This window comes from Gorilla gorilla, chromosome 2 (assembly GCF_029281585.2).
Source record: "Gorilla gorilla gorilla isolate KB3781 chromosome 2, NHGRI_mGorGor1-v2.1_pri, whole genome shotgun sequence".
Taxonomy (NCBI): Eukaryota; Metazoa; Chordata; class Mammalia; order Primates; family Hominidae; genus Gorilla; species Gorilla gorilla.
The window spans coordinates 208,568,846-208,596,802 of record NC_086017.1 but is presented as its reverse complement, the minus strand read 5'-3'; the positions used below and the strand labels follow the sequence as shown (position 1 = coordinate 208,596,802).

The 27,957-nt window shown below is 57.1% G+C and overlaps 2 protein-coding genes across 5 annotated transcripts; one reads left to right on the top strand and one right to left on the bottom strand.

Annotated features, from left to right (window-relative positions):
• Positions 1-26,723, top strand: MELTF (melanotransferrin). 3 transcript variants are annotated; one of them, XM_063704502.1, is made up of 16 exons: positions 1-187; positions 1,911-2,065; positions 3,065-3,164; positions 5,345-5,527; positions 6,730-6,886; positions 8,375-8,442; positions 12,562-12,749; positions 13,482-13,662; positions 14,335-14,486; positions 19,161-19,257; positions 20,143-20,337; positions 20,990-21,143; positions 21,228-21,295; positions 23,219-23,406; positions 25,907-26,105; positions 26,566-26,723. In XM_063704502.1, the coding sequence occupies exons 1-16, from the start codon at positions 139-141 to the stop codon at positions 26,637-26,639; spliced, it is 2,208 nt and encodes a 735-aa protein (XP_063560572.1). In that variant the 5' UTR covers positions 1-138; the 3' UTR covers positions 26,640-26,723. The 3 variants fall into 3 exon arrangements, with proteins under 3 accessions (XP_063560572.1, XP_018880322.4, XP_004038319.3); XM_019024777.4 differs by having other exon boundaries at positions 20,987-21,143; XM_004038271.5 differs by lacking the exons at positions 12,562-12,749; positions 13,482-13,662; positions 14,335-14,486; ... (5 more) ...; positions 25,907-26,105; positions 26,566-26,723 and adding an exon at positions 10,050-10,943.
• LOC134758134 (spidroin-2-like) lies at positions 25,264-27,449 on the bottom strand. 2 transcript variants are annotated; one of them, XM_063704504.1, is made up of 3 exons: positions 26,840-27,449; positions 25,799-25,909; positions 25,264-25,512 (listed from the first exon to the last, which is right to left on the bottom strand). In XM_063704504.1, the coding sequence occupies exons 1-3, from the start codon at positions 27,417-27,419 to the stop codon at positions 25,493-25,495; spliced, it is 711 nt and encodes a 236-aa protein (XP_063560574.1). In that variant the 5' UTR covers positions 27,420-27,449; the 3' UTR covers positions 25,264-25,492. The 2 variants fall into 2 exon arrangements, with proteins under 2 accessions (XP_063560574.1, XP_063560573.1); XM_063704503.1 differs by having other exon boundaries at positions 25,264-25,909.
• Positions 27,450-27,957: the final 508 nt, after the last annotated feature.

Below are 27,957 nucleotides of genomic sequence, written 5' to 3'. Positions count from 1 at the left end.
TTCCGCCCGGGAACTCCCGGCCGCACTTAAGGAGCTCGGGCCGGCGTGAGCGGGGAGCAGGGAGGAAGCCCGGCGGCCGCTGACTTCCTCGGACCCGGACCCAGCCCCAGCCCGGCCCCAGTCAGCCCCGACGGCGCCATGCGGGCTCCGAGCGGGGCTCTGTGGCTGCTCCTGGCTCTGCGCACCGGTGAGGCCCCGCTGTGAGAGCCGAAGGCGGGCGGGGGTCCCGGGGCTGGAAATGTGCCTGGGCCTGCGGCTCCGGGGGAGTGAGACGGGGAAGGCAGGGGCTCGGGGTCGAGTGAGGACGGCGGAGGGAACTAGCACTGAAGCGCAGACGGGGATGTCTGGAAGGCTTCTTGGAGGAGGCGGCCTTGAGCCGGGCCTTGAACACCCGAGGCTTCCGACGCTCCAAGGAGAAGCGCGGGCTGAGGCGTGGTGGGGAGGCCTCGGCGTGTGGAGAGGAGCTCCCAGAGGGCGGCCCCTCCTGACGGGCGCAGGAACTCAGGAAGACTTTGGGGGCTCAGAGCAGCTCTTTCTCCCGAGCCCCCGCGGGAGAAGATTCAGAGGGACTGACCGGGAGGCGCGGGAGTCCGCCCGGGGGGGGCCTTGCACATGCAGGGATGGAGGTGGGGACGGAGGCCGGGTCCCCTCGCGTCGGCGCCCCGGGGATGGTGGGACGGGAGGCGGGACCTCGGGGAGCGGCTCGCGGGGATCAAGGGCGGCGACCGCCGAGGGGATGCAGTTCGTGGCACCGCTGTGGCCGCAGGCGACGCACTCATCAATGCAAACGATGAAGCCACCCCCACCCCCGCCCCGTCTGAACTTTGCAGTTTCCCGCCTGGGTGGTGGGGGGCTTGGAGCGCTGCGGAGGGGAGGGCAGTTCGACTTTCCAGGCCTCCGCCAGGAGTGGGGAGGGGAGGGCTGTGGAGGAAGCTTCAGTCTCGGCCCTTGGGCTGGTGGGGCTGCCACGGGAGGGTGACCTGGTTTCGGGGGGCAGTCACGCGTTTCCCTCCCTCCTGCACAGGCCTCTGGCAGTGCTGGCTGGGGCAGGGTGAATGGCAGAGGAGCTCAGGCCTGAAAGTCATCGGCCCCAAGGGGCTCCGGCACCCCTTCCTCTGGGCCCCTAGCCTGGGAGCTCTCGGGGACTCTGACCCGGTCAGATCCTGAGGCATAAGCAGAAGTCCACTGAGGATGTGGGTGTCTCAGGCTCTCTACAAGGGTTTACTTTCAACACAGAAGGTGGGGTTTTTATCTGCTCTCTCAGAAGATGAAGCAGGCTCAGAGAGGCTTGAACCTACCCTGATGGGTCCTCAGCCTCCCCTCTGTGCCTGCCGTCTTCCCTTGGCAGGGCCTGGCACTGTGCCCACCGAGGGTGGCTTTGCAGCCAGCATAATCGCAGACACTCCCCGAGGGTGCAGGGCTCCTGGAGGGCAGCCCACCCACAGCCCCTCACCTCGCTCTCGTGTCCCAGTTCATGAGGAAGGCCCAGGGACACTGCTGGGTGAGGGAACCCACACGAGCACCCTCTTCGGGAGGCCTGGAGAGGGGAAGAAGCTTCCACTTCCAGGGCCTGCCGAGACTCCCTAGCCAGTGCTCCCACCTGGTGGGGGTAGCTGAGAAGCGACCTGTAGACCCTCCCATTCCTCCATAAAGGGCCGGGTTCTGAGCCATTCCATTTGCCAGCAGCCGTGCCCCTGGTCAGCGAGGCCCTGAGTACAGGAATACCAGCCCTTCCCCTGTCTCTGCGCCTAGTGCCTCCCTGTGGGAGGGCAGGGCTGCCCTAGAGGACTGGCTGTCCAGGCGAATGGGCTCACACAGAACTGCTGGAGCCACCCTCCATGGTGAGCCGGGGCTGGGCATGGCGGGGGAGCCGGGCCTCACGGTCCCCTGCCCTGGTCCCCTGCCCGCAGTGCTCGGTGGCATGGAGGTGCGGTGGTGTGTCACCTCGGACCCAGAGCAGCACAAGTGCGGCAACATGAGCGAGGCCTTCCGGGAAGCGGGCATCCAGCCCTCCCTCCTCTGCGTCCAGGGCACCTCCGCCGACCACTGCGTCCAGCTCATCGCGGTGAGTCCTCTCCCTTCCACCCTGCCAGACAAGAGAGCTCTGACTCAGGAGGGAGCACACAACAGCCTCATTCACCGGGAAAGGAGCCGACCTCGCCCTGCCAGGCCCGGCCAATAGGATCTCCCGAGTCTCCCTGGCAACGAGGCCAGCTTGCCTCCCGCCGGGCCCAGGCCAGGAGGTGGGAGCCTCAGGAGGACTCGCTGCTCAGAGGGTGCCAGCAAGGAAAGGCACCTGAGAGGCTTCCCTTCCACAAGGCCCCTGCCAAGGGGGCCCAGATGGTGGTGGCCCCTCAGTGGCCACAGGTGGCTACTTGCTTATCTTGCCATGGGGCTCTCCAGAATGGGGCTTGTGTGGTTTCTGGGGAAGGAGGAGCAGGGGCTGGACTCCCAGGTGGGTGAGCATGGGGTAGGAGAGCAGGTCTGCTGAGACCTGCTAAATGACACTGACAATCCTCCGAGGCACCACCAGAGAGTGGCGTCCCTCCCGGGTGGGTGCAAAGAAAGCTGGCTTTTCTTTCCAGCTCTGCCCCCCATATGCCCCCAAGACCTAATCCAATCACAGGCCCACACTGGGGCCGAGGCTGTGGGTCAGCCTCCACGTGAGGGCAGAAACCCCAAGCACAGACCACCTTAGAGAGAAAAAGCTAGAAAACCTAGAGTAGCAGTAGAGGCGCAGGGTGGAGGGACGGAAAGCGAGGGAGACTCAGTTTTCACTGCACGCCGTTTTCTACTATCTGATTTTTTTACTATGATATCTGAGTCCTGCAAAATCAATGATTAGTATTTTTTTTTAAATAACATTATTAGGAAAACAAGGTGAATCCCTGGCCTGGGAAAGGGGGAGAGCCCTGGGCCCTGGTTGGGCTCCTGGGACAGATGAGAAGGACAGCACAGCCCTCTGGGGCTTGGGGTGGGGCCCCAGGCCATCTGGTAGGTGTCCCGAGTTCTCTGCTGAGCAGGCCAGCTGGGCCAGGCTTGGCTGAGCCATGTTTCCTTGCAGGCCCAGGAGGCTGACGCCATCACTCTGGATGGAGGAGCCATCTATGAGGCAGGAAAGGAGCACGGCCTGAAGCCGGTGGTGGGCGAAGTGTACGATCAAGGTAAGAGGGTTCAGTGGGAGGAGAGAGGACAGCCTGCGCTGGAAGTCAGCTCTCCAGGCTGCCCTTGCTGGGCCTGGCCTGAGATGGCCATCAGCCCTGTCCACAGAGCAGTCCTGGAGTCCCAGCCAGACGAACGCCCTAAGGCTCTCTCAAATTCCCCAGGGACAGGAGCTCCAGGGACACAGAGAGCAGCCCCGAGTCTGCTCTTCCCCGCAGGGAGCCCAGCAGCCCCCTAGCCTGTGCCCACTCAGCTCTTACTGCGGGCTGCCCCGGGCCTGGTGTAGCGCCGGGCATGGTGCTGTGTGCGTAGCTGCCTTGGGTGAGCAAGGCGTCCTGAATGCCGAGCCACCTGCACTCTCAGGGCCTCCCTTCAGAAGCCCGGCTCCGGGCAGGGAGGTGCTGCCGGGCAGCAGCACTGCTCAGCAGACCCAGCGCTTCCCCTTCCCATGACTTCTGTGACCTTGGCCAACCTCCACTTCCCAGACTGTATAATGGGGATAGGAACACCTGCGCTGTCACCCAGACTAAATGAGCCAGGCCGTGTGCCCACCTGACATGTGGTATGTGCTGGAAAGTGTGAGTTCATTTGCCCAGTCCCCGCATCACACATGGGACCTGCCTCCAGCTCAGCCAGCTCCTGTGTCTCCCCCGCCACCTCTGCTTGGCCGGTGCCTGGCCTCTATCACAGTCCAGCGCAACTGTCACCTCCTCCAAGGTGCTTCCTGAGCCCCTCCCTCCCTGGAGCAGGGCCTCTCTTGCCTGCACCCCCATGGCCTCTGCAAGCCTCTGCCTGCTCAGTCTCGTTAGTCCTCAGAGGAGGGTCCAGTCTTCCCCTGTGTCTACCCTCTGGAACTCCACACAGCATCTCGCTTGGAGGAAGCACTGGCTGGTTCCTTGTTGAATTAATGGCCATCAAATGACACATGGCACAGTCCAACCCTGCACACCCATCAGCCAGAAACAGCTCTGCCTCCGAGGCCCCATGCACCTCTTCCTCTTTAATTAACTCGACACCTCTACTGAGCGCCTGCTACCCGCTGGTCATAAGCATGCAGCAGTAAACGAGAGACCTTCCTGCCGCCACAGAGCAGAGAGTAAACAAACACACCCAGAACAATACAGTGACACATGTTGGGGGTGCTGTGAGGAAAAGGAAAGGGCAGGACAGAGCAAACGAGGGTTGTGGGGAAATCCACTGAAATAGAGCAGGCAGGACGGTGCTCTGCAGAGGTGATGGGTAAGCTGAGCCCTGCAACGATCTCAGGCGGTCCAGAGGATTGGTAAGAAACAGGGCGGGTGAGTCAGAGGATGGTACCAGACAGAGCTACTTAGGTTGGCGGGGGCCAGACCCTGGTGTGCAAGAAGTAACACTGGCTTTATGTTCTAGAACTCAACTTCATTCTGATACGGCCTCCCACACCACCGGGCAGTTTGTGCATGCATGCATGCCTGTGTGTGTGCGCTCGTGCGATGGGAGACCCTCTGGTCATCAGTTCCCATAGCTGAGTCGTCTGTGTTTTGCCAGAACAGCCCCTTGGAGCCACCTTGGCGCAGGGGAACGTCTCGCAAGGCTGCAGAGCCCTGGCCCCAGCACACACACCCTGCAGCATTCAGGGTCGTGAGTGACTTGGGGCCACATCGCTAGCTCTCTCTGTCTCTGCCTCTGTCTCACTCTCCTTCAACCCCCTCAGCACCAGGAAATCGCCGCTCCTCATCTGGGGAAGCCCCTCCTCAGCTCCCCTGCTCCTCCCAGACACCCTTCTTCCCATGACCCTGATACCATTGCCCCAAACCCTCCAAGTTCTCCTAGGGGCCTAGGCTTTTGGAAAGCAAGCACTTGCTGGCTTCTTCTGCTTTCTGTCCAGCTAAATAACTCCCCTGATGTGAGCAAATGTGGACCCAGCTAAGCACCAGCTGCTTGGGAAGGAAGAGGGGGAAATCAATGAATACACCAATATCTCAGGATCATCTCTACCTCAAGAGGCTAGAGGGCAGGGCCTCTTAATACATGCAGATGAAGCCCACTTGCTCTCTTGGTAACGAGAACGCTATGCACACATCCATGTGTACAGCCATGCTCCGTGCACACACCTCTCCCACAGCCCGCCCAGGCAGGGTGCTGGTGCAGCCTCTCTCGGGGCCTCTCCCTGCTGCCCTCACCCACTCCCCTCCCCTCCTAGAGGTCGGTACCTCCTATTACGCCGTGGCTGTGGTCAGGAGGAGCTCCCATGTGACCATTGACACCCTGAAAGGCGTGAAGTCCTGCCACACGGGCATCAATCGCACAGTGGGCTGGAACGTGCCCGTGGGCTACCTGGTGGAGAGCGGCCGCCTCTCGGTGATGGGCTGCGATGTACTCAAAGGTGAGGGCTTTGGGCTGGGCAGGAGGGTACCCAGGCCTCCCCCTCCTTTCCTTGGCCCATGCTCGTCCCTTCACTGGGTAGCCTCCCTCCGGCCTCGCCACCATTCTTCATCCCTGGAAGGCGCAGCAGCCCCCGCCCGCCCCGTGCCTCCCCCGCCTCCACTCTGCCGCCAGCCCTGCCCGCTGGCGCCGCCACTTGACTTCCTGCTTGCTTGGACCCTGTGGGGCACGATTCTTGCTCACGCATCGTGGTGTCCCACATGGCACAGCCAGGCACAGGCCCAGCCCATGAGTGGGAAGCAGTGAATCTCCCAGGAGTGCTTCCCACCAGTATAGACCCGGCGCAGGTCACTGTGTCTAGAAATGTGTCCTCAGCTTTACAGGACCAGAAATGCTATTTTTTCAGGACCCAAACGAGGTGCTGACTTGCGCCCAGAAAGCTCCCAACTGGCTCATCAGCCCAACCAGCCGTGTAAACCCGCGAGAGCCTGGAAGCCTCACCCTCTCAGCTGGTGGCCAGGTGTGAGTGGCTCACCAGGCACTTGGCATATTTATTAAATATCTGCTCCTCTGGGAGATCACAAAAAGAAAACCAGGAAGAGGGCTTACTCTGGAAAAGCTCAGTCTGGCTGGTGATGAGCGTGGCCCGACTGGCTCAGGTGCCAGCAGCAGGGCCTCCTCGCGCGGCACAGGATAAATACTTGTGGGTTTTGGTGCTGGCAGGGCCGGAAGAACCATGCAGGGCAGCAGACCCTGACCTCGTCCCCCGTGAGGCTGGCCTCCGGGCGTGTGCCTCCCTCGCTGTGCCGTGAGAAGGGTTGTCTACCCATCAGTGATCCTCAGTAATTCTTTATTTCCCCTCTGTCATCAGTCACAGTTGGCTGAGCTGGAAATGAAACCCACAGTGAGAAGAGCATCTGGCTGATACTGAGTTATCCCACGTGGTCATTTAGGAGGAAATGCTTAGTTCCCCTGAACCACTTTGAAATGACAGTCGCTCCCAGTGCTGTCTGCTGCCTTGGTGGACCCGGTTTGGGGGTCACTGATCGGGTCCACTCTCCAGCTTTGCTCAGACTGAAGCTGGAAGGTGGAACCATTCTCAGCAGAGTCCAGATGAGAGCCCGGGCCCCCTGCTGACCCTGCGGGCTTGGCTTGGCTCTGAAGAAAGTTCTGCTGAGTGACCTCTCTACCTCCTTCCCACAGCTGTCAGCGACTATTTTGGGGGCAGCTGCGTCCCGGGGGCAGGAGAGACCAGTTACTCTGAGTCCCTCTGTCGCCTCTGCAGGGGTGACAGCTCTGGGGAAGGGGTGTGTGACAAGAGCCCCCTGGAGAGATACTACGACTACAGCGGGGCCTTCCGGTGAGCGGAGTGGGGGCAGGGAGGGGCCGCGGGCAGGGAGGAGCTGAGGCCACAGATGCTGGGGAAAAACACCTTTGCCCAGAGAGGGCCGTGGAGGGGGAAGTGGCATGTTGGCTGCGTCTCATCAAAGCACCCTTTATATAGTTCTGTGCCCTGGTTAGTTTAAAAACATCCAGCTGGAATATGCCAAACCGGATTTGCTCATGAAATCAACATGTTTGTTATATTTAGTGAGGTGAGGGCTCCGAGAGAAGAAAATGGAAAAAACAGCCTTTTGGCCGCTCCCATGTCCCCATTCTCAGACCAGCAGGGGAGGGGGGTCAGGGGAGTGTGTCTGGACACCTGGGGCCGGCCCGTCTCTGCTGCTGGTTGCGGCTGGCACCTTGGGTAACCCTTCCGTGGATGCAGGAGACTCTCTAACAGCTCGTGGTCCAATTCCATCTGCCTGCAGAGGAGGAAACGTGCTCAGCAGGATTGGAAAGGAAGCTTCTCGGGCCCCTCTAGCTACCTCACGTTTCCACCTGGAGCGGGGAAGCCTGCTGGTGCCCCACACTCCAGATGTTATCTGACTGGAGGCGGTTTTCGGCATAGAGAGAAGAAACAGTCCTCAGCACCCCTGAGCGGGACAGCCTTGCCCCTCCACTCCCCATGTCCTTGGCCATGCACACATTCTCTCTGACTCTCTTGGAGCCTCAGAGCCCTCTCCTGATGTCGCCCTCCCCGACCTGCTCTAATCCCTGTGTATTTTCTGCCCGTGGGGACCCAAGCAGCCCCTTTGCCCAGCAGGTCTGACCTGCCTCCAACACTGGGCAGTGACATCAGCAGATCGTGTAAAAGTCAATGGTCCCTTCCACTGAGGATTCTGCGGCATGGCATGAAAAGGCCTTCTAGTTCAATCCCCTGCCTCAGGGTAGAATGCTCTTCAAAACACCCTGAAAATTAGCCCAGCATGGTGGCACACACCTGTCACCCCAGCTACTTTGGAGGCAGAGGCAGGATGATCACTTGAGCCCAAGAGGTCAAAGCTGCCATGAGCTATGATTGCGCCACTGCACTCCAGCCTGGGCGACACTGTGAGACCCTATCTCTAAAAACAAAACAACGAAAACAAACACACAGAAAACCGACGCCCTGAGAGTCAAGGCTGCTGATATTATAATAGCAGTTGCCCTGGGAGTGCCTGCTCCCTACAGGCCTGAGCTAAGATGGAGAGGGTCCATACTGGATTATAAGGAGCCTCTCATCGTCAGAGCAGCCCTGTGGGAGCTACTTTCCCACCCCCGCTTTACAGATGATAGGGGCTAGGAAGGGGCCACAACTCGGCAAAGCCACACAGCCGACCAGCCAGGGAGCTGGAACCCAGACCACACAACTGGAAAGCCCATGCCCATCATGGCCACCCCTACAGCCCAAGCCAGGCCTCCAGAGGTGGAAGGTGGGCAGGGGCAGGGGCTCAGCCCATCCAGACCTACAGCTTCTCCTCCGCAGGTGCCTGGCGGAAGGGGCAGGGGACGTGGCTTTTGTGAAGCACAGCACGGTACTGGAGAACACGGATGGTGAGTGAGGGAGGGGCACGGGCCCAGAGGAGCAGGGAGTCAGGCCAGGCCGGCTTGGGGCAGGGACCCTAGATGGCAGAGTTAGGATCAAACGCCTTAGTGCAGTGCTGCTCTGAGTCTCTGGGTGACCTTGGACAAGTCCCACAGTCTCCGAGCCTCAGCACTCCCAGCTGCGAAAGAGCAGAGGCAGATGTCACCAGTGGAGTGCCCACTGCCCACGGGGCAGGAGAAGGGGGCCAGCGAGCAGCTCTGCTCTGCTCTGATTTGAATATGGCATTGGGTTCTGGTTCCACCTGAAGATGAGGGTCTGATTTTTTAAGCAATTTGCAAACCCCTGCGCTGGATCTCACCTACCAGCCCTTCCTGGCATTTTTCTCCTCTTGCCTGGAGAATTTGTCCCTCATCCCTGGGAAGGTTTAAGATATAGTTTGGTGTTGAGGCTGGGCACGGTGGCTCATGCCTGTAATCCCAGCACTTTGGGAGGCCGAGGTGGGCGGATCACGAGGTCAGGAGAAGAGACCATCCTGGCCAACATGGTGAAATCCTATCTCTGCTAAAATACAAAAAACTAGCCGAGCGTGGTGGTGGGTGCCTCAAATCCCAGCTACTTGGGAGGCTGAGGCAGGGGAATTGCTTGAACCCAGGAGGCGGAGATTGCAGTGAGCCGAGATCACACCACTGCACTCCAGCCTGGTGACAGAGCGAGACTCTGTCTAAAAAAAAAAAAAAAAAAAACAAAAAACAAAGATCAGTGTTATATATTGAGCCATCATGTCATTTAAGTTTTTTAATTTTGAAAGAACTGAGCTTTGGAAAACTTACAAGAATAACTCAAAGAGCTCCCTTCTATTCTTCACCCAAATTCTAACTGTTTAGCATTTTTCCACATTTTATTGTGTGTGCGTGTGTGTGTGTGTGCGTGTGTGTTCTGACCCATTTGAGAGTACATCTGCCTATGTCATACCCCTTGAATACTTTAGTATGTATCTCCCAAGACAAGGAGGTGTGTACCTAGCCACAGTAATCAAAATCAGGACACGCAACTTTGATACAATCCTGTTATCCAATCTATAGCCGATATTGCAGATTCACTCACCGTCCCAATTCTGTCCTTCATACCCATTTCTTTCAGACCAGGACCTAAACTCTTACCACACATGGGGTTTAGTTGTTAGATCTCTTTACTTTCCTTTATCTTGGAACAGCTTCTCAGTCTTTGTTTTTTATGACATTGGCATTTTGAAGCATCAGGCCAGTTATTTTATAGAATGCCCCTCAATTTAGATTTGCCTGAAGATTGTTTCTTTTTTTAAATTGAGATATAATTTACATGCAGCAAAATTTGTTCTTTTTTGAAGGATAGTTCTAAGAGTTTTGCCAAATACATGCAGTTGTATAACCACCACCACAATCGAGATCTTGATGGGGCAGACCCTTCAGCCCAGGAGTTCCTCAGGCCCCTGCTAGTTATCTCCCCGCACCTGCCAGCAAGCAGCAAACACACCGTTCTGTCTGCAGTTTTGCGTCTCCCAGGACGTCTGATGATTGGGTTTTTTTTTTAATCATTGTCATTCTTTGCTGTTATTAATCATTGCCTTTTAAATCAGAAAGTCCATCACGAAGGCAAACATGGACCAGATCTGAGGAGGAGGAAAGCGAGTGCCCTGCACACGAGGAAGCACGCAGGACAATGCACTCTAGTGCTGGGCAAGCCTGGAAATGGGCTCCCGTTCACAGGCCCCAGGACGAGTCTGACAAAGGAGAATTTGGAAAACGGGCAAAGAGTAGGGATATGTTGGGTTAAGAATCAGCTCTTTCAAACTTGGGGTTTTTTTTGAGATGGGGGTCTCACCATGTTTCCCAGGCTGGTCTCAAACCCCCAGCCTCAATTGATCCTCGCGTCTCAGCCTCCTGAGTAGCTGGGATGACAGGCGTGCACCTGGCAGCTTTTTCAAAGTTTTGATGGTAATCTGAGGCAATCTAAGGAAGTAATTTTTTAAGTGACTTTATACAGAAAGATTGGTAAGAGCCAAGGGGTAGAAGTGGCATAAATGTCTAAAGCAGGGAAGTGACAGGACTTTCATTGTTCTTGGCTGAGGAGAAGCGGGAGTGGCTGATGGAAGCACCTAAATGATGCCTTTGTCTGTGGGAAGGCAAATGATGCCCCAGAGCTCTAACCAAAGGTTTTGCAGCCACCGAAAAACAGAGGAAAGTTGGGAAGCAGGGGTAGGACTACACTGAGTCGTTAACAGCGCTGTAAACGACCATGTGGCCATTAACAATGACCTTTAGGGGTTTTCCTAAACGATCACTCTGGTGCGGGTGTTTGGTTTTGTTTTAAAATAGCTTTGCAGTGAAAGCTTTCATGACCATACAAATTATCTTTTTTCTTCCTATTTCCTTGTAGAGGTTTGTTTTCCTCCTTGTCTTAAAGTCATAAAAATATTGTTATGTGGGACCATCTGTGGTTTAATTATAGTCCTTAATATTCATCTTCTCAATATCCCTGTTTGGTGTTAATAGTTACTCTTGCAAATTTTCTTTTCTATCGAGAAACAAATGAATTTATGGAAAGTTTCCAATACTGTGGAAAAATACTCTACCAAATAGGATGCAAAATTGCCTGTCAACTATGTCCTTAACCAGGTTAAAAGCGGTCAAAAGGAGGCTGGGCACGGTGCCTCACGCCTGTAATCCCAGCACTTTGGGAGGCCGAGGCTGGCAGATCATGAGGTCAGGGGTTCAAGACCGGCCTGGCCAACATGGTGAAACCCCATCTCTATGAAAAATACAAAAATTAGCCAGGCATGTTGGCGCACACCTGTAATCTGAGCTACTCAGGAGGCTGAGGCAGAAGAATCACTTGAACCTGGGAGGCGGAGGTTGCAGTGAGCCAAGATCATGCCACTGCACTCCAGCCTGAGCGACAGAGTAAGACTCCGTCTCAAAAAGAGAAAAAAGGCCAGGTGCGGTGGCTCACGCCTGTAATCCCAGCACTTTGGGAGGCCGAGGTGGGTGGATCACGAGGTCAGGAGATCAAGACCATCCTGGCTAACACAGTAAAACCCCGTCTCTAATAAAAAAATACAAAAAATTAGCCAGGCGTGGTGGCGAGCACCTGTGGTCCCAGCTACTCGGGAGGCTGAGGCAGGAGAATGGCGTGAACCCAGAAGGTGGAGGTTGCAGTGAGCCGAGATCGTGCCACTGCACTCCAGCCTGGGCGAAAGGGCCAGACTCTGTCTCAAAAAAAAAAAGGGGGGCTGGGGTCAAAAGACAGGAAATAAAATAGAAAAAAGGACTTGAAAGAAATCCATCGCAATATGAATAGTTGGAGTTATGGGAGTTCCCCCGTCCTCTCTAGTCCTGGGGTGGGTAGATTCCTTCGGGGTTTGTTTCCACCATGGCCCCTGCTCCAGGAGCCCTGCCCTCTGCCCCCTGCTCAGAGCCAAACGCAGTGCCTCATGGCAGCCGCGAGCTCATCCTAGACTCTTGGTACATTCATCTGTCTCACCCAAAGCCTTTCTTTTTTTTTGAGACAGAGTCTCACTCTGTCGCCCAGGCTGGAGTGCAGTGGCGTGATCTTGGCTCACTGCAAGCTCCACCTCCCAGGTTCACACCATTCTCCTGCCTCAGCCTCCTGAGTAGCTGAGATTACAGGCACCTGCCACCACGCCCAGCTAATTTTTTGTATTTTTAGTAGAGACGGGGTTTCACCGTGTTAGCCAGGATGGTCTCGATCTCCTGACCTCGTGATCCGCCCACCTCGGCCTCCCAAAGTGCTGGGATTACAGGCGTGAGCCACTGCGCCCGGCCAGCCTTTCTTATTTTCTTACTTTTTTTTTATCTTGAATAGTTATTTATAAGTATTGTATTACTGTCAGATACCTCCAATTCACTTTAGCAATAGAAATTGGTGAGAGCTAGAAAATGAGAGTAACGAGATAGAGTCTGTGTAGGTACCTGGAGTTGGGTGCGGCCACCAAGCTCTGCCACCTTCTGAATGCTGGGTTCTCATGTCCATGACACCCAGCCACCCCCAGAATCCCTCTCCTGGGCCTTCGCCGCCACCCGCCCCAACCCCTTTCAGAGCTGGCTCAGCCCAGGCTTCCTGCTTCCCAGGGAAGACGCTTCCCTCCTGGGGCCAGGCCCTGCTGTCACAGGACTTCAAGCTGCTGTGCCGGGATGGTAGCCGGGCCGACGTCACCGAGTGGAGGCAGTGCCATCTGGCCCGGGTGCCTGCTCACGCCGTGGTGGTCCGGGCCGACACAGATGGGGGCCTCATCTTCCGGCTGCTCAACGAAGGCCAGGTGGGCTCAGGGTCCCCCAACCCCCTGCACAGCTTCCTGGATGGTGCTGGGCCTTGTGGTCGCTCAGCAGGGTGGGACCAGGAGGGGCAGGACCCAGAGACTGTCCTTGGGGCGGACCCCAGCATCGGGCCAGGTCAGAGTGAGGAACCAACTATGCTGGCTGGCCAGGAGGAGGGCTGGCCAGGAGAGGGGGGCCCAGAGGAGGGGGGCCCAGGGACTCAGGCACCCTCAGAAGAAGCTCCTGAGACTTGTGTCTCTGAGAGCTAAAACCAAAACATATGAGCAAATAAACCAAGTAACAAAACCAGCGCCTTTCAAAGCACACCATTAATTACATGTGGCGAATAAGGTTTGGCTAAAACCGCCGCTTATGAGAGCAATAGACTTCTGACTGCTGGTGCCCCAGCCTCAGTTAGTTTTGCCCCACCCAGGCTGCTACCACCAGCCCCACGGCGTGTCCTCAGGACCGTCCCATGCCTGGCCACAGCCATGTGTCCAAACAGCTGAGTGTGAGGAGGCCAGATGAACTCAGAGCAGACCCAGAACTGGCAGGGCCCAGGGGAAGGAGGCCGCAGATCAGGGGAGGCGCCACAGAAGAGGGAGGCCTCACCTGGCCCTCAGAGTGGGTGCCTGGTCTGAGGTCAGGGAAGAAGGAGGTAGGGGCCAAAGCGGGAGGGAAGGATATGGCCTGTCAGCACCCTCACCACCCTGTACACACCCCTTGACACACAGCGTCTGTTCAGCCATGAGGGCAGCAGCTTCCAGATGTTCAGCTCTGAGGCCTATGGCCAGAAGGATCTACTCTTCAAAGACTCTACCTCGGAGCTTGTGCCCATCGCCACGCAGACCTACGAGGCGTGGCTGGGCCATGAGTACCTGCACGCCATGAAGGGTCTGCTCTGTGACCCCAACCGTAAGTCCAGCTGTCCCCACTGCTGTCAGCTCCAGCCCAGCTCAACCTCGGGCATGGCGAGGCTCTCTGGGAAAGTGGCCGGGGGAAGACGCTCACCAGGGAGGCCTCTGCGGGAACCTGTCATTTCCATTCCTCTGCCCCTGGGGCTTTGGGGAGGAGGCATCTCTTCCGCTCTATGGCCTGTTGTACCTTGGAAGCCCCACCTGGCCGCAGCGGGGGAGGATCCAGACCATCAGAATCTGTCTGGGGAAGGGTCTCCTCGCCCCTCCATCCACGGCCATGGCATCCTGTCAGCTCTTCTACAGCCTCTCGCTCCTACTCCCCGCCTCTACCCCATGGCTACAGCCCTGGCGCAGGCGCCGTCTTTCGCCTGGACTATTGCAGTAGTCTACAAGTGAGCTTCTTGCCTTTAGCCCCCTGGCCCCATGTATCTTCCACCTCCAGCCAGGGAAGTGGGTGCCACACACTGAGTTACATGCACGCCAGCCATGGTCTTCCTCAGGCCTCACAGTTGCCCCTTTTCTGTGTGAGGAAGTGGGATCCGATGGTTAAATAACTTATCCCAGCCACACAGCTGACAGGAGAAAGGCCCAGAATTTCCCTTGGGTCCGACTCCACGCTCTTCCATGGCAGTACTGGCCTGGCAGTGACCACTTGCTTGCCCCACCCCAGGGCTGCCCCCCTACCTGCGCTGGTGTGTGCTCTCCACTCCCGAGATCCAGAAGTGTGGAGACATGGCCGTGGCCTTCCGCCGGCAGCGGCTCAAGCCAGAGATCCAGTGCGTGTCAGCCAAGTCCCCCCAGCACTGCATGGAGCGGATCCAGGTAGGAGTCACGCAGGTGCAGCGTGGGCCAGGTGGGCGGGTGGTGGCAGTGCCTGGGCGGTTCTTACTACCCACACCCCCTGCTGCCTGGGGAAGAGGAGAGTGTCTACTGCAACAAGCCCACAGAGACGGGCGGGGAGGAGCGACCGCAGGGGCCAGCACCCGCCCCAGGGGACAGAGACAGGAGGGGAGGAGCGACCACAGGGGCCAGCACCCACCCCAGGGGACAGAGACAGGCGGGGAGGAGCGACCGCAGGGGCCAGCATCCACCCCAGGGGACAGAGACAGGAGAGGAGGAGCGACCGCAGGGGCCAGCACCCACCCCAGGGGACAGGCAGATAGGGGTGAGTCCCCTGGAGAGCCTGGGAGCTCCTCACTAAGTGGGGGTGCCAGGAGCAGAAGCAGCGCTGGCCCAGCTGGGCACTGACGCCCTGTAGCCTGGGGCAAGCCCCTTCCCCTTCCCCTTTCTGAATCTCAGCCTTCCCTTGTGCAATAGAGAGTGGGCATGGATCATTGTTCGACTTTTTTTTTCTTTTTTCCTGATTTTTCTAAATAGACAAATAATAATTGTGCATATTCATGAGATACATACTGATGTTTTGATACATAGAATACATGGTGATCGGAGCAGGATAATAATTAACATACCATCATCTCAAACATTGCTCATTTCTCTGTGTGGAGAACATGCAATATCGTCCTACCTGTTTGAAACTATGTAGTATTGTTAACTCTAGTCATCCTACAGTCTATAGAGCACTGGAGCTTATTCCTCCTATCTCTCCCGGCTGGGTGCATTGGCTCACACCTGTAAGCCCAGCACTTTGGGAGGCCAAGGTGGGTGGATCACTTGAGGTTAGGAGTTCAAGACCAGCCTGGCCAACATGGTGAAACTCTGTTTCTACTAAAAGTACAAAAAAATTAGCCGGGCATGGTGGCACACAGTTGTAATCCCAACTACTTGGGAGGCTGAGGCAGGAGAATCGCTTGGACCCGGGAGGTGGAGGTTGCAGGGAGCCGAGATCACACCATTGCACTCCAGCCTGGGCGACAAGAGCGAGACTGTCTCAAAAAAAAAGAAAAAAAAAAAAAACTCTCCCTATTCCTCCCTTCCCCTACCCTTCCCAGTCTGCAGCATCCTCTGTTCTACTTTTTACTTCTGTGAGATCAACTTTTTTTAGCTTCCACATATGAGTGGAACATATGGTGTTTAACTTGCTGTGCCTGGCTTATTTCATGTAACACGGTGTCCTCCAGTTCCGTCCGTGCTGCTGCCAGTGACAGGATTTCATTCTTTTTTATGGCTAAATAGTATTCCACGGTGCATGCCAATGACATTTTCTCTATCCATCCTCCGTTGCTGGACACCTGAGTTGATTCCACATCCTGGCTATTGTGACCAGTGCTGCGATACACATGGGGTGCAGGCATCCCTTCCACAGGCTGATTTCCTTTCCTTTGGACAGATTCCCAGTGGTGGGATTACCGGACCATATGGTATTCAATAGTTCCATTTGTAGTCTGTGGAGGGACTTCCATACTGTTTTCCATAGCGGCTGTCCAGGTTTACATCCCCACCAATGGTGTGTAAGAGTTTCCTTTATTCTGCATCCTCACTAGCATTTGTTATTTTTTATCTTTTTGATAACAGCCACCCTAACTGGGGTGAGCTGATGCCTCACTGTGGCTTTGATTTGCATTTCCCTGGTGATTAGTGATGGCTGCTGGCATTTTGTATGTCTTCTTTTGAGAAACGTCTGTTCTGATCATTTGCCTGTTTTTAAGTTGGATGGTTTTCTGCTGTTGAGATGTTTCTGTTGCCTGTGTATTCTGGATATTAATCCCCTGTTGGATGAGTAGTTTGCAAATATCTTCTCTCATTCCGTAGGCTGTCTTCATTTCACTCTGTCGGTTGTTTTCTCTGCTGTGCAGAAGCTTGTTTGTTTGATACAATTCCATTTGCTTATTATTGCTCTTGTTGCCTATGCTTTCGAGGTCTTTTCATAAAGTCTTTTCTCAGACCAATGTCCTGAAGCGTTTTGCCTATATTCTCTTCAGCAATTTTTCGTCTTGGGCCCTGCATTTGGGCCTCTCATCCATTTTGAGTTGGTCCCTGTGCTGGGTGAGGGGTAGTTTAGGGCCCCGTTCATTCTGCACTTGGACATTCAGCTTCTTCCCAGCAGCATCCACTGAAGAAGAAATCACTCTTTTCCCAAAGAGGTTCTTGAAACCTTTGTCAAAAATCAGCTGGCTGTAAAACTGCGGGTTAATTTCTGGGTTCTCTATTCTGTATCGTTGGTCTATATGTCCGTTTCTATGCCTCTATCTTCGTTCTTTTTGCTTAGGATTGCTTTGGCTATTCAGGGTCACTTGTGGTTCCATACAAAGTTTAGGATTGTTTTTTCTAATTCTGTAAAGAATGTCATTGGAATTTTCATAGGGAAGTTCAGCATTGCTGACAGCACCGAGCACTCAGAATACATTTTGCATTGATCACAATCTAGTGCACGAAAACTTTTCTTTCAGATATAAATTTAAAAATGTATGTCCTTTATATACAGAGATATGACACAAATGGTGCCCACTATTTTCTAATGTATTCTATTCTAATCCTTTTTTCCTGACACTCGTCATGACCCACTCGATTTGGCCCCCATGAATAGGCTCACTATCCACAGCTAGAGACACTGGCCTGATCTCTAGTGCCTGTTCAGCTCTTTCCTGGTTCGCTTCTCTGCCTGGAGACTAACGCCAGATGCAGAGGAGGCCCCCGTGGCCCTGCAGTCAGGGAGGACTGCTGTGGTCACGGGTGTCCAGCCTTGGCCCAGAGCCCCGGCTGTCAGCCCTTGGGTGTCCACACTCCCCAGTTTTTGTTTTCAGAGCAAGTAGGTGGGGCCTGCTCAGGGGGTCCCCAAGCACAGGCCCCTCAGCAGTGCCAACTCTGCCCAGACCAGGGGACCACATCGACTGGAAGGCCACAAAGAGGAGACCGGGCAAGAATACAGGGTGACCAGGCTTACGACGATGACCGTCGCGCAAGCTGACACTCCCTGTATGCCCCACGCAGTGAGGGCCATTGTGTGGATCATCTTGTGTAACCCTCACAACAGCCCTGGCGGTGGTCGTGACCATCAGCTCCACTTTTGGGTCTGGAACCGGGGAGAGAGAGGCTGGGGAAGTAACTTGCCCAAAGTCACCAGCCGGGATATGCCGTTTGAGCCTCCCCACACCGCGTTGCCTGAGCCAGGCCACGGCCCTGTCTCCACTCTTCTGGATCTCAGGAGTGGAGACTACCCCAGCCTCAGGCCAAGGAGTGCCCAGGCCCGAGGCAGGGGTGTTCCGGGAGCTTCCGCAGGCCCGATAGAAGCCTGTCCTTGTGCAGAGCTGAGCGCGACTGTGACGGTGACAGAGGAACTCCACCGGAACTGCGGAAAGGGCTCGGTGGGAGGGTCTTTATTTCCTAATGCCTGGCAGGCTGCCCTATTGTTCCAAGAGCCCCAGAGCAGGGAGAGGTGCAGGGAGGGAGGTTTCAGCTCCCTCTGAGTGACAGCCTCTTCTCAATCTGGGCTCACAGAGGGCCAGGGGGCTGCCCTGGGGCCTGCAGGAAGAGGAGAGACTTCAGGGGCTCCTCAGAACCCCAGCAAAGGGCTCAAAGACCCTCAGTTCTAGCTTCTGAGGTTCTCAGAGAGGAGTCCAGTGTGGCTGTAACACCCATTCCTGCCCTGCCAGTTACCCAGGGAAGGGACCATCAGCCAGAAGGGCCCTGGGCTGCGGTGCAGGGTCTGTGTCCTGCCCGCCAGCACAATAGGAAGGGGGAAGTCTGAGTGGTGGAAAAAGGGCCCCAAGCGGTGCACCCTCCTGGCCCCAAATATCAACGCCGCTGCCTGTTATTAACCGCCATCACTTCATGCCTCTTCAGGAATGGCGTGGGACACCTTCCTGGGGCACAGGTGTCCCCACTCTCCCCCACTGTCACACTGTCATCCCCTTCCCTTGAGGTTAATCACACTACTATGGCTTTGTTACCAGTTAGCCCCTTGGCGGGGTCCTGGGGCCACCTGTCAAGAGGCTTCCGAATGGACAAGCGGGGTGGGTGCAGGTGACCTGGAGGCCCCAGGAGGGTCCTGGGAAGAAGGCACTGGACCCTCCCGCGCCTCTGCAGGCAGAGCTCCATCCCTCAGCCCTGGAGCCTCCTCCCCAGGCCCTGAGACTGCCATCGTTTCAGATCCGGTCATTCTTCCATCTGTACACGCATTTAACAGACAGGCATTGCAGCACACGGTGTGCTGGCCCTTGGCCAGGTGCTGGAGAGGTGGTGCCCGGCCATCTGGGGGCTGGCAGGGCACAGGGAGGCCCACGCCAAGCATGAGGGTAGGGATCGCGCTTGCTTTGCTCAGAGCAGGGACACAGGGGACCCTGGGTGGCCACGTGCAGGAGTGCTGCGTGGGTGTTTCTGCCCCTTGGTCCTCCAGGCACCACTCCTGGCCAGGCGTCTTCACAAGGAGAGGAAGGGACAGACTGCCAGGATGGGGTACTCCCCACCCACATTCCCCAGGGGAAGGAAGCCTGAGGCCACAAACCCCAAGAGACCAGGCCCTGCCACCTCCACAGGACCCCAACATCCAGAGCCATCCTGGGCCCACCCCGGCCCAGTGGCTTCTTCTATTCCCTTCAGGCTGGGCAGGTCGACGCTGTGACCCTGAGTGGCGAGGACATTTACACGGCGGGGAAGACGTACGGCCTGGTTCCCGCAGCCGGGGAGCACTATGCCCGTGAGTGCAGGGCCTGCCGCCTGGCCTCAGCCGGGAGGCGGGGATATTTTTATAAATATAAAAAAAGTGCCCCCCTCAGCCATTTTCAAAAGCTCCATGCCTCTCTCCTGGGGACAGTGGCTGCCTGTCACCAGGCCTGCCCCTCCTGCCCCAGGCCTCAGTTTCCCCAACTATTCAACAAACGTCTCTAAGGGGCTGGCAAACTTACTGTAAAGGACTAGAGGATAAATACTTGAGGCTTTGCAGACAACAGACAGTCTCTCTTTCAATAACCCTTTCAAAATATAAAAACCATTGTTAGCTTACAACCCAGGCCATACAAGAGCAGGCCTCGTAGTTTGCCATCTTGGACTACTGGGGCCTCCTCAGCCTCTTCTGGCCCTAACCAGCCATGGAAAGTGGCCCTTCAGAGTCCCCCTGTCTGCTCATTTGCACCTTCTCAGGGGCCTGGGCTGGGGCTTTGGCCTCTGTCCTCTTACTGGTGACCTCAGAGGCCTGGGTCCCTTCCACCTGGGTGTGAGCAATCTCTGGGCTGTAGGAAAATGCTTCTGCAGCCTCAGCTGCGCCTCCACTTTCCTCCTGGGTAGTGAGAAAAATACCACCCGGGTTTAAGGAAAGAAAGAAGCCCCTGTGGGGAAGGACTGCTGGGGCCAGAGGAAGACAAGGCTGGAAAGTGGAGGCGAGAGGCTGCTTCTCACAGGGGACGCAGGCAGGGGCCCCCACTGGGCCTGCTCCCAGAACACCCCGGCCTCAGGCCTGGGTACTCTTTGGCCTGCATAGCTCAGGCAAAGAGACAGGAAGGAGTGGGTTTGAAGGAAGGACCCCCCAGGCACTTGCCCGGGCTCTCAGATGAGGGGCCCCTCGCGTGAGTCCCTCTCTCCCCAGCGGAAGACAGCAGCAACTCGTACTACGTGGTGGCCGTGGTAAGACGGGACAGCTCCCACGCCTTCACCTTGGATGAGCTTCGAGGCAAGCGCTCCTGCCACGCTGGTTTCGGCAGCCCTGCAGGCTGGGATGTCCCTGTGGGTGCCCTTATTCGGAGAGGCTTCATCCGGCCCAAGGACTGCGACGTCCTCACAGGTACCCCCTTTTTAGGAACGCAGACTGGGGAAGCCTTCTCTGGGGTTAGCTAGGGACCCACAGCCTGTTGGGGAGAGGACCTTGTTGGAAGGTGGCCAGGCTTCTGCATATGTGCCCAGGTATCTCCACAAGCTGGGGACAGAAGGACCCACCATATGCTATACATGAAGCCCCTCCAGTGTGTTAGATCACACAATATTCGTGGAAACTGGCAAGACCCTTGGGCTGACAGGCCACACACCTCTGTCCTGGCTGTTAACTCAGAAAACATATAAGCACTTTTTTTTCTAACCACTGACACAAGCACACAGAGGGCACTAGGGTTGGCAGCTCCCACTCCCAGACAGCTGGACACCTGCTCTGATTGGAACAAAATACTGAGGTAGTGAGATCCCTGTCCCTGAGGGAGTTCAAGTGAAGGCTGGGTGATGTTCGGTGATGGAGTTGCTGTATCTAGACAACCTCTGCATTCCCCGCACTGAGATCCTCCAGGAGACACTCCACTCAGAGCTGAGGGGAGCGGAGCAGACAGGTGGCCTGGCAGTGTAGGGTCAGGTGGGTGGGCAGACCTGTGGGGGAGCGGCCCGCCCAGCTCCCTCCCACGCTTTCCGTTGCTGGCCCCTCATCATTGCCCTTCCCTCCACCCCAGCAGTGAGCGAGTTCTTCAATGCCAGCTGCGTGCCCGTGAACAACCCTAAGAACTACCCCTCCTCGCTGTGTGCACTGTGCGTGGGGGACGAGCAGGGCCGCAACAAGTGTGTGGGCAACAGCCAGGAGCGGTATTACGGCTGCCGCGGCGCCTTCAGGTACCCAGGTGGCCTGGCAGTCTGGGGCTGTGTGCAGAGGCTGGGACCCTCCTGCCGACGCCTGCCCTGCCCTCTGTGTGGCAGGTGCCTGGTGGAGAATGCGGGTGACGTTGCCTTCGTCAGGCACACAACCGTCTTTGACAACACAGATGGTAGGTGGGGGCCAGAGCAGGGCCAAAGGTAGGTCGGGGGGACTGTTCCCCATCCTCAGCACCATCCAGACACCATGTTGGGCTGGGGCCAAGCAGCAGCTCAGAGAGGCTGAGTCTGGAAGGCTGTGCCCCCTGGGAAGCTGGGAGCCCCAAGGGTCACAGGGTAAGAACAGACCTCAGACCACACATCCAGGGGTGCTGCATACATGACGGTTTTTACTGGCCTGGAATTCAAGTCCCTAATCCACTGAAACAGTAGAAACTCAATCCCAGTCAATCTGGAAAGACCCCCTTCTGGGAGTATTGATGTAGTGCCAAGGTGTGAGGTGGGAGTGGCATGAGCCTCTCCACAGGGTCATGAGTTCAATCAGTATCTGGTCTGTGTTCCTGAGCAGGTCACTGCCTCATGCAAGGAAATCTCTCTGCAGCCCCCAAGCCACACCGAGGCAGGGCACGCCCAACATACCACACAGGGGGTTTTCTTCCTGGAGTCACCTTCCTGGGCTCCGCCTGGGATAAAGAGCTCAGGAACGCTCTGCTCCAGGACCCCAGTACATACATGGTCCTATCAGAGCACAGGCTCCCCTGACTTATATCACTTCCCCTTCTTCTTGTTCTCCGTGAAGGAATCTGTGTCCGTTTTGAAGACTAGAGGCTGTTTTCCTCCAACACCAAAGGCTTGTACTGTTTGCATACCCTGCCTACACCCCAGGCTTTGAAACCCCAAATGCTGGAGGCCCAGTCTTCTCCACTCACTCCCAACATGTCTCCTCCTAGAGACTTAGCCCAGAAAGGCACAACTGTGGCCCGGTGGGGAGGGGACTGGACAATGGGAAGCAAGACTTGCAGGGAAAAAAAAACGAAAACCTCAGTTAGTGTTTCAAAACTTGGATCTTGCCTCCTATGGGGGTCACCAAGGCTGTAGGACCATTTGCCCCAGCAGAGCTAGGGAGGGCTCCAGGCCCTGAACCCTTCCTATTGCCACAGCCCAGCTCCCCCACCCAGCCTCCTACCAAGAACACCTGAAACCCTCCCCCAGGGAGCGGCTGTGTGCTCCTGCACGAGCCCAGTGGGCCTGCCTGGTCCCAGATCTGTGCATGGTGTCGTCTGGGATGGGGTCAGGGGAGGCGGGCAGGTGCTGGAGAGGCCTTGGGAGGTTCACTTGCAGTGAGTCACCCGCCTCCCAGGGCCGCTCCTTTCCCTTTTATCTTTAGCTCTCCTCAAGGCCCACCTGGATTTCCTGGAAATGGGAGGAGGATGGATACTAAGTGAATGCACAGAGACACGAAACTGTGATTCCTGAGGGCAGCATTTTCTCAGGCAGCCCTGGAACCGCCTGCTTTAGAATCACTGGGATGCTGGTTTAACATGCAGATTCTTGAGCCTGATCTGAGACCTCCTGAATGAGATTCTTTGCAAGCAAGGGCCCTTGAAGCTGCCTTCTGCATCCACAAGTGATGCTATACCCTGTTCCATTTGAGAATTTCAGCCCTTAGGGACAATCACCCACCACCTTCAGGGAGCCACCCCACACTCAGGCTTGAGGATGTAACACATAGATGGGGTTCTCTGCCTAGGAGTGATTAACAGCCTCAGTTTCCTCACCTGTAAAATGGGGACAAAAACACCTGCCCTGCGTTACTGTTGTGGGGATCAAGCAACGTGTGTAAATTGCTTGTCACTTAGTAGGTACTCCCTACTTCCTGCTAATTAATGGCAGCTCCTGCTAATGGCATTAACACAGCTGGGTTCTTTCATCCCGGTAACACAGCAGAGCACGTGGAGAATGGAGAGGGTTGGGGAGCTGGCCAGATGTTGCCACCTCCCAGTGGTGAAGGCCTTGGGGTCCCAGGATAGCAGCTTCTCTTTACACTTCTCCCCACTCCCCGAACGTCCCCACACACACTGCTTTACCCCCCTCAGGCCACAATTCCGAGCCCTGGGCTGCTGAGCTCAGGTCAGAGGACTATGAACTGCTGTGCCCCAACGGGGCCCGAGCCGAGGTGTCCCAGTTTGCAGCCTGCAACCTGGCACAGATACCACCCCATGCCGTGATGGTCCGGCCCGACACCAACATCTTCACCGTGTATGGACTGCTGGACAAGGCCCAGGTGAGCCAGGGTGGGGCTACCTCATTGAGGGGTGTGCAGCAGAGGTAAGCTGAGCCCCTGGGAGGCCTCAGTCTACCTGGAGCAGACCTCTAGAGAAATTGAGGAAGCCCGGGGGAAATTCTGTGATCTTCACTTACGCAAGGACATCCCTCCAGAAACTGTCCCCTCTGCCTCCTGCATCGTTGATTTTTCCCTTCTCAGTCGGACCATTTTCACCAACATGAAACATGCTGTGATTTCTGCCATCCTTAAAGAACAAACTAACCTCTTGGTCTCACATCCATCCTCTTGCAGCTGTAATCCTGCTTTTTTTTTTTTTTTTTTTTTTTTTTTTGAGACAGAGTCTCGCTCTGTCACCCAGGCTGTAGTGTAGTGGCGCTATCTCGGCTCACTGCAAGCTCCGCCTCCCGGGTTCACGCCATTCTCCCGCCTCAGCCTCCTGAGTAGCTGGGACTACAGGCGCCCGCCACCATGCCTGGCTAATTTTTTTCTATTTTTTAGTAGAGAAGGGGTTTCACCGTGTTAGCCAGGATGGTCTCGATCTCCTGACCTCGTGATCTGCCCACCTCGGCCTCCCAAAGTGCTGGGATTACAGGCATGAGCCACCATGCCCGGCCAATCCTGCTCCCTTTCAAAGCAAAACTCCTCCAAAGAGTGGTCTGCTCTGGAGTTAACAAGTCCTCTCCTCTGGCCTCTCTTAAGGATGGAGACTGAGTTAGCAAGTCCTCTCCTCTGGCCTCTCTTAAGGATGGAGACTGAGTTAGCAAGTCCTCTCCTCTGGCCTCTCTTAAGGATGGAGACCACCCCAGACAGGCTCCCACCAGGGCCCTGAAGCTGTTCTTGTCAAGGTCACAGTGACCCATGTTGCTAAACCCAGTGGCCATTTCTCAGTCTTCATTTTACTTGACCTCTCAGTGGCACTGGCCACAGCTCTCCCTCCTCCAGGAAACACCTTCCCCTGCAGATGCCCAGGTCCTCAGCCCTGCCTGGCTGTCCTCTCACTCTCTGGCCACTCCTCAGTCTTCTCTGCTGATTTCCTCCCCATCTCCCTGACCTGTTAGCCCTAGGATTCAGTTCTCAGCCCTCTTCCCCATCTACAGCTTACCCTTGATCTCATCCAATCCCATGTCATCAAATACCATCCATATACAGATGGCTTCTAAATTTGCATCTTCAGACATCAGTCCCAAACTTGCATGTTTAACTACATACTTGACATTTGACTTGTGTTTCTAACAGTCATCTCAAATGGATCAAGTCCAAAGTTGGACCCCCGTCCCTCCTTCAGTCTTCCCCACTTCAATTAAGAGCAACTTGAGCTTTTCCATTTCCTCGGGAGTCACTTTTGACTCCGGTCTTCCTCTCGTGCTCTACAGCCAATCTATCAGCAAATCCCATTGGTTGTGCTTTCAAAATATACCTAGAATTTAAACCCAGGTTGTCTCACAATGGAGCCACTGGTTTCTAACCACTCCCCCTCCCCCGACTTATGCTGAAATTGCCTTCTCCACACCCACCAGCACCACAGAACTGCAGAGCTGGCTGGCTCGCCAGGCCTGTTCCTAAACTTTGACATTGTGAACTGATGCATGTTCCTTCCTGTTATCTTCCCCACAGAACCCCTCTATCCCAGGAGTACTTTACTCTGGGTCCCTGGGCTTCCCTAGGGGGTTGCTAAGTCCTCTGAAGTAATGTGGGAGAAGAATCCTGGGTGGATGTGCATTTTTCTGGGGAGAAGGCTGACAGCTTTCATCAGATCTTCAGGAGGATCTGCGAGTCCCTCCAAAAAGACTGAGAGCCATCTGACTCCTTCATTCCTCCTTGATCAGTACTTAACACTTTACATAGACATTCATGCATGTTCTCCAGATGTCCTTTATTTATATTTGTATTCATAAGTTCTCATACTACTTCTGGTCTTTTTAGTAGCTCTTTTAGGGCTGTAGCCCCAGAACGGTCATTCTAGTGATTCTGAGCAGGGTGGAGAGGAGTGCAGCATCCCTGGGCGGGTGGGTCAGTGAAGACACGCCCAGCTCACCTGATATTCTGTGACTGGTTGCAGAACACAAGTCCCTCTCGAAATTGTTTAGGTTTGTGGGGAGATATCTGTAAGATAGAGTGAGAAAGCCTTATGGAAAAGGCCAAGAAGTGCTCAGCAGGCCTAGCAGAACGCTCAGGAATCCCACCCACACCATCCCTCATTTCTGGGTCTTTCTTCCTGGACATCTCAGGCCTCAGGCCTGCATCCAGGAGCTGGAGCACCGCAGTGCTTCTGAACGCCGCTTCCAGTGGCACCTGCGGGCCTAGTGTCCCCACACCCGCTTGGGTGACAGAGGCCAATCAGTTGTCAAGCTTATGACTTCCAATCAGAGTGGTGGGGCCCTGAAATTACTTGCTGTTTGGGTCACTGTATGTAAAGCAATTTGCAGCAAGCGGCACTGGGCGGGTGACCCTGCCTGAGCCCAGTGAGAAGCAGGTCGTCTGCTTGCGGTGCTTCCAGGACCTGTTTGGAGACGACCACAATAAGAACGGGTTCAAAATGTTCGACTCCTCCAACTATCATGGCCAAGACCTGCTTTTCAAGGATGCCACCGTCCGGGCGGTGCCTGTCGGAGAGAAAACCACCTACCGCGACTGGCTGGGGCTGGACTACGTGGCGGCGCTGGAAGGGATGTTGTCTCAGCAGTGCTCGGGCGCAGGTAGGACAGGCCCGCCCTGCCGCCTCCCCTGGTGCTATTCAGACCCCTTCACCCCGGAACCCTGAGGGAGCGGGGGGTGCTGCGGGTCCGGGGAGGCGGGTGGGGGCCCGTTCACAGCAGTCCAGGTGGGGTGTCCCGGGAGGATTTTGGCCAGGAGGCTGCGGGCCAGGAGGGCAGGAGCCCGGCGGGTCTCCCAGACGGACCTGGGTAATGAGTGTAAACGCTCACAACGGCGGTGCGGGGAGGACCTGGGGCCACGGCAGACATGCATGCGGTGCCTTTCTGGAAAGGATGCACATGGAAAGGCAGCAGGGGAGAGGGGCATTGCGGTCGAGCACCAAGAGGGAGGCTGCGGCGAGGTCGGTCCCGAAAGATCCCCCCACCCCCACCCCAGGGTTGGTGCCTGAGGCGGCCACCGCAGCCCGGGCTTCGGGGCCTGACCTGCCGCGTTCGTCCCCAGCGGCCCCGGCGCCCCTGCTCCCGCTGCTGCTGCTGCCCGCCCTCGCCGCCCGCCTGCTCCCGCCCGCCCTCTGAGCCCGGCCGCCCCGCCGGAGCCCGCGCCCTCCCCGCCGCGCCCCAGAGCTCCCGGAGCTGCGATTCCCGCCCGGGGAGTTTCCGCGGCGGCTTCGCGCTGGAATCCAGAAGGAAGCTCGCGAAGGCCGGGCCCGGCGTGGGCGGGAGCAGGCGCCTCCCCGGGAGCCCCGCGGCCCACGGGCGCCACCAGGCGCTGCTACCTGAGGCGCCGCCCCCGGGCCCGCGCGGCCCTTCCCGCCAACCGCCGCCTCCCGCCACCTGGAGCCGCGCGGGCCGCGCCGGAGGAGGCCGGTTGCCCAGGAAACCGCTGAGTCCGGGCTTCGCGCCGCCCGCCCCGCAGTGTCGCCCGAGGGGCCCGCCCCGCAGTGTCGCCCGAGGGGCCCGCCCCGCAGTGCCGCCCGAGGGGCCCGCCCGCCTCCTCCCCGCAGCCCTGCGCCCCCGTCCGCGAGGCCCCCCCCGGGGACGCGGTGGCCACCGAGGCGCCTCCACCCGGAGGCCGCAGCCAGGCCGCCCGAGGAGGCCCCGGCGCCAACGGGACCCAGCGCGTGGGACAGCGGCCTCGGCCGGCGGGGGGCAGGGAGGCCGGACCAGGGCGACGGGGAGAAACCCACCCGGGACCCCTGGAGGAAGGGCGCGCTCGGGGAGAAGCCTTCGCCCGCGGGACCGTGTCCAGGGTGGGGGCTCCAGTTCCTCCGACCGCCCGTGCGCTGGGAGGGAGGCCGACCCCGGGGAGCGCCGTGTGCCCTGCCTCGTCCCCCACTGTGGCCGCGCCAGCGCCATCCCGGGCCGGCCGCGTCCACGGATCCCCCTCCTGAGTCTCCTCAGGCTCTCGCCTCCCCTACCCCCGTGGGATGCCCACCGCCCGCACCCGCGCCCGAGCCCGGCAGCAGCAGCCGCCCCCAGCCTGAAGGGAGCCGGAGGTGACCCGGGCCGCGGGCTCCCGAGGCCCCTGAAGGGCTGCGCGTGGGGACATGCCATTCTTCCGGGTTCCGAACGGGGGTGAGCTCCGGCTCCTCACCCGGCCCCGCACCCGCTGGGCCTGGGGACCACTCACTCCCCGTTCCCGCCCCTCCGCGAGGCAGCAGAAAGAGCCTGGCCGGGGCCTCTCTCTACTCCATTTTGCCACAGTTGTCGGAGAAGCCAGAAAAAGTTTCCAGAACTGCCAGCCCTTAAAAAAAATGAAGAGGAAGAGAAGAAATGGGAGCAGGCAGCCCTCGTCAGCAGACTGGGAGCCGCGTGGGCCCGGAGCTATTTGCATTCCGGTCTGCGGGGGCTCGGGGATGCTGGTGACAGGCCTGGTTCCTGGTGGCTCGCCCCC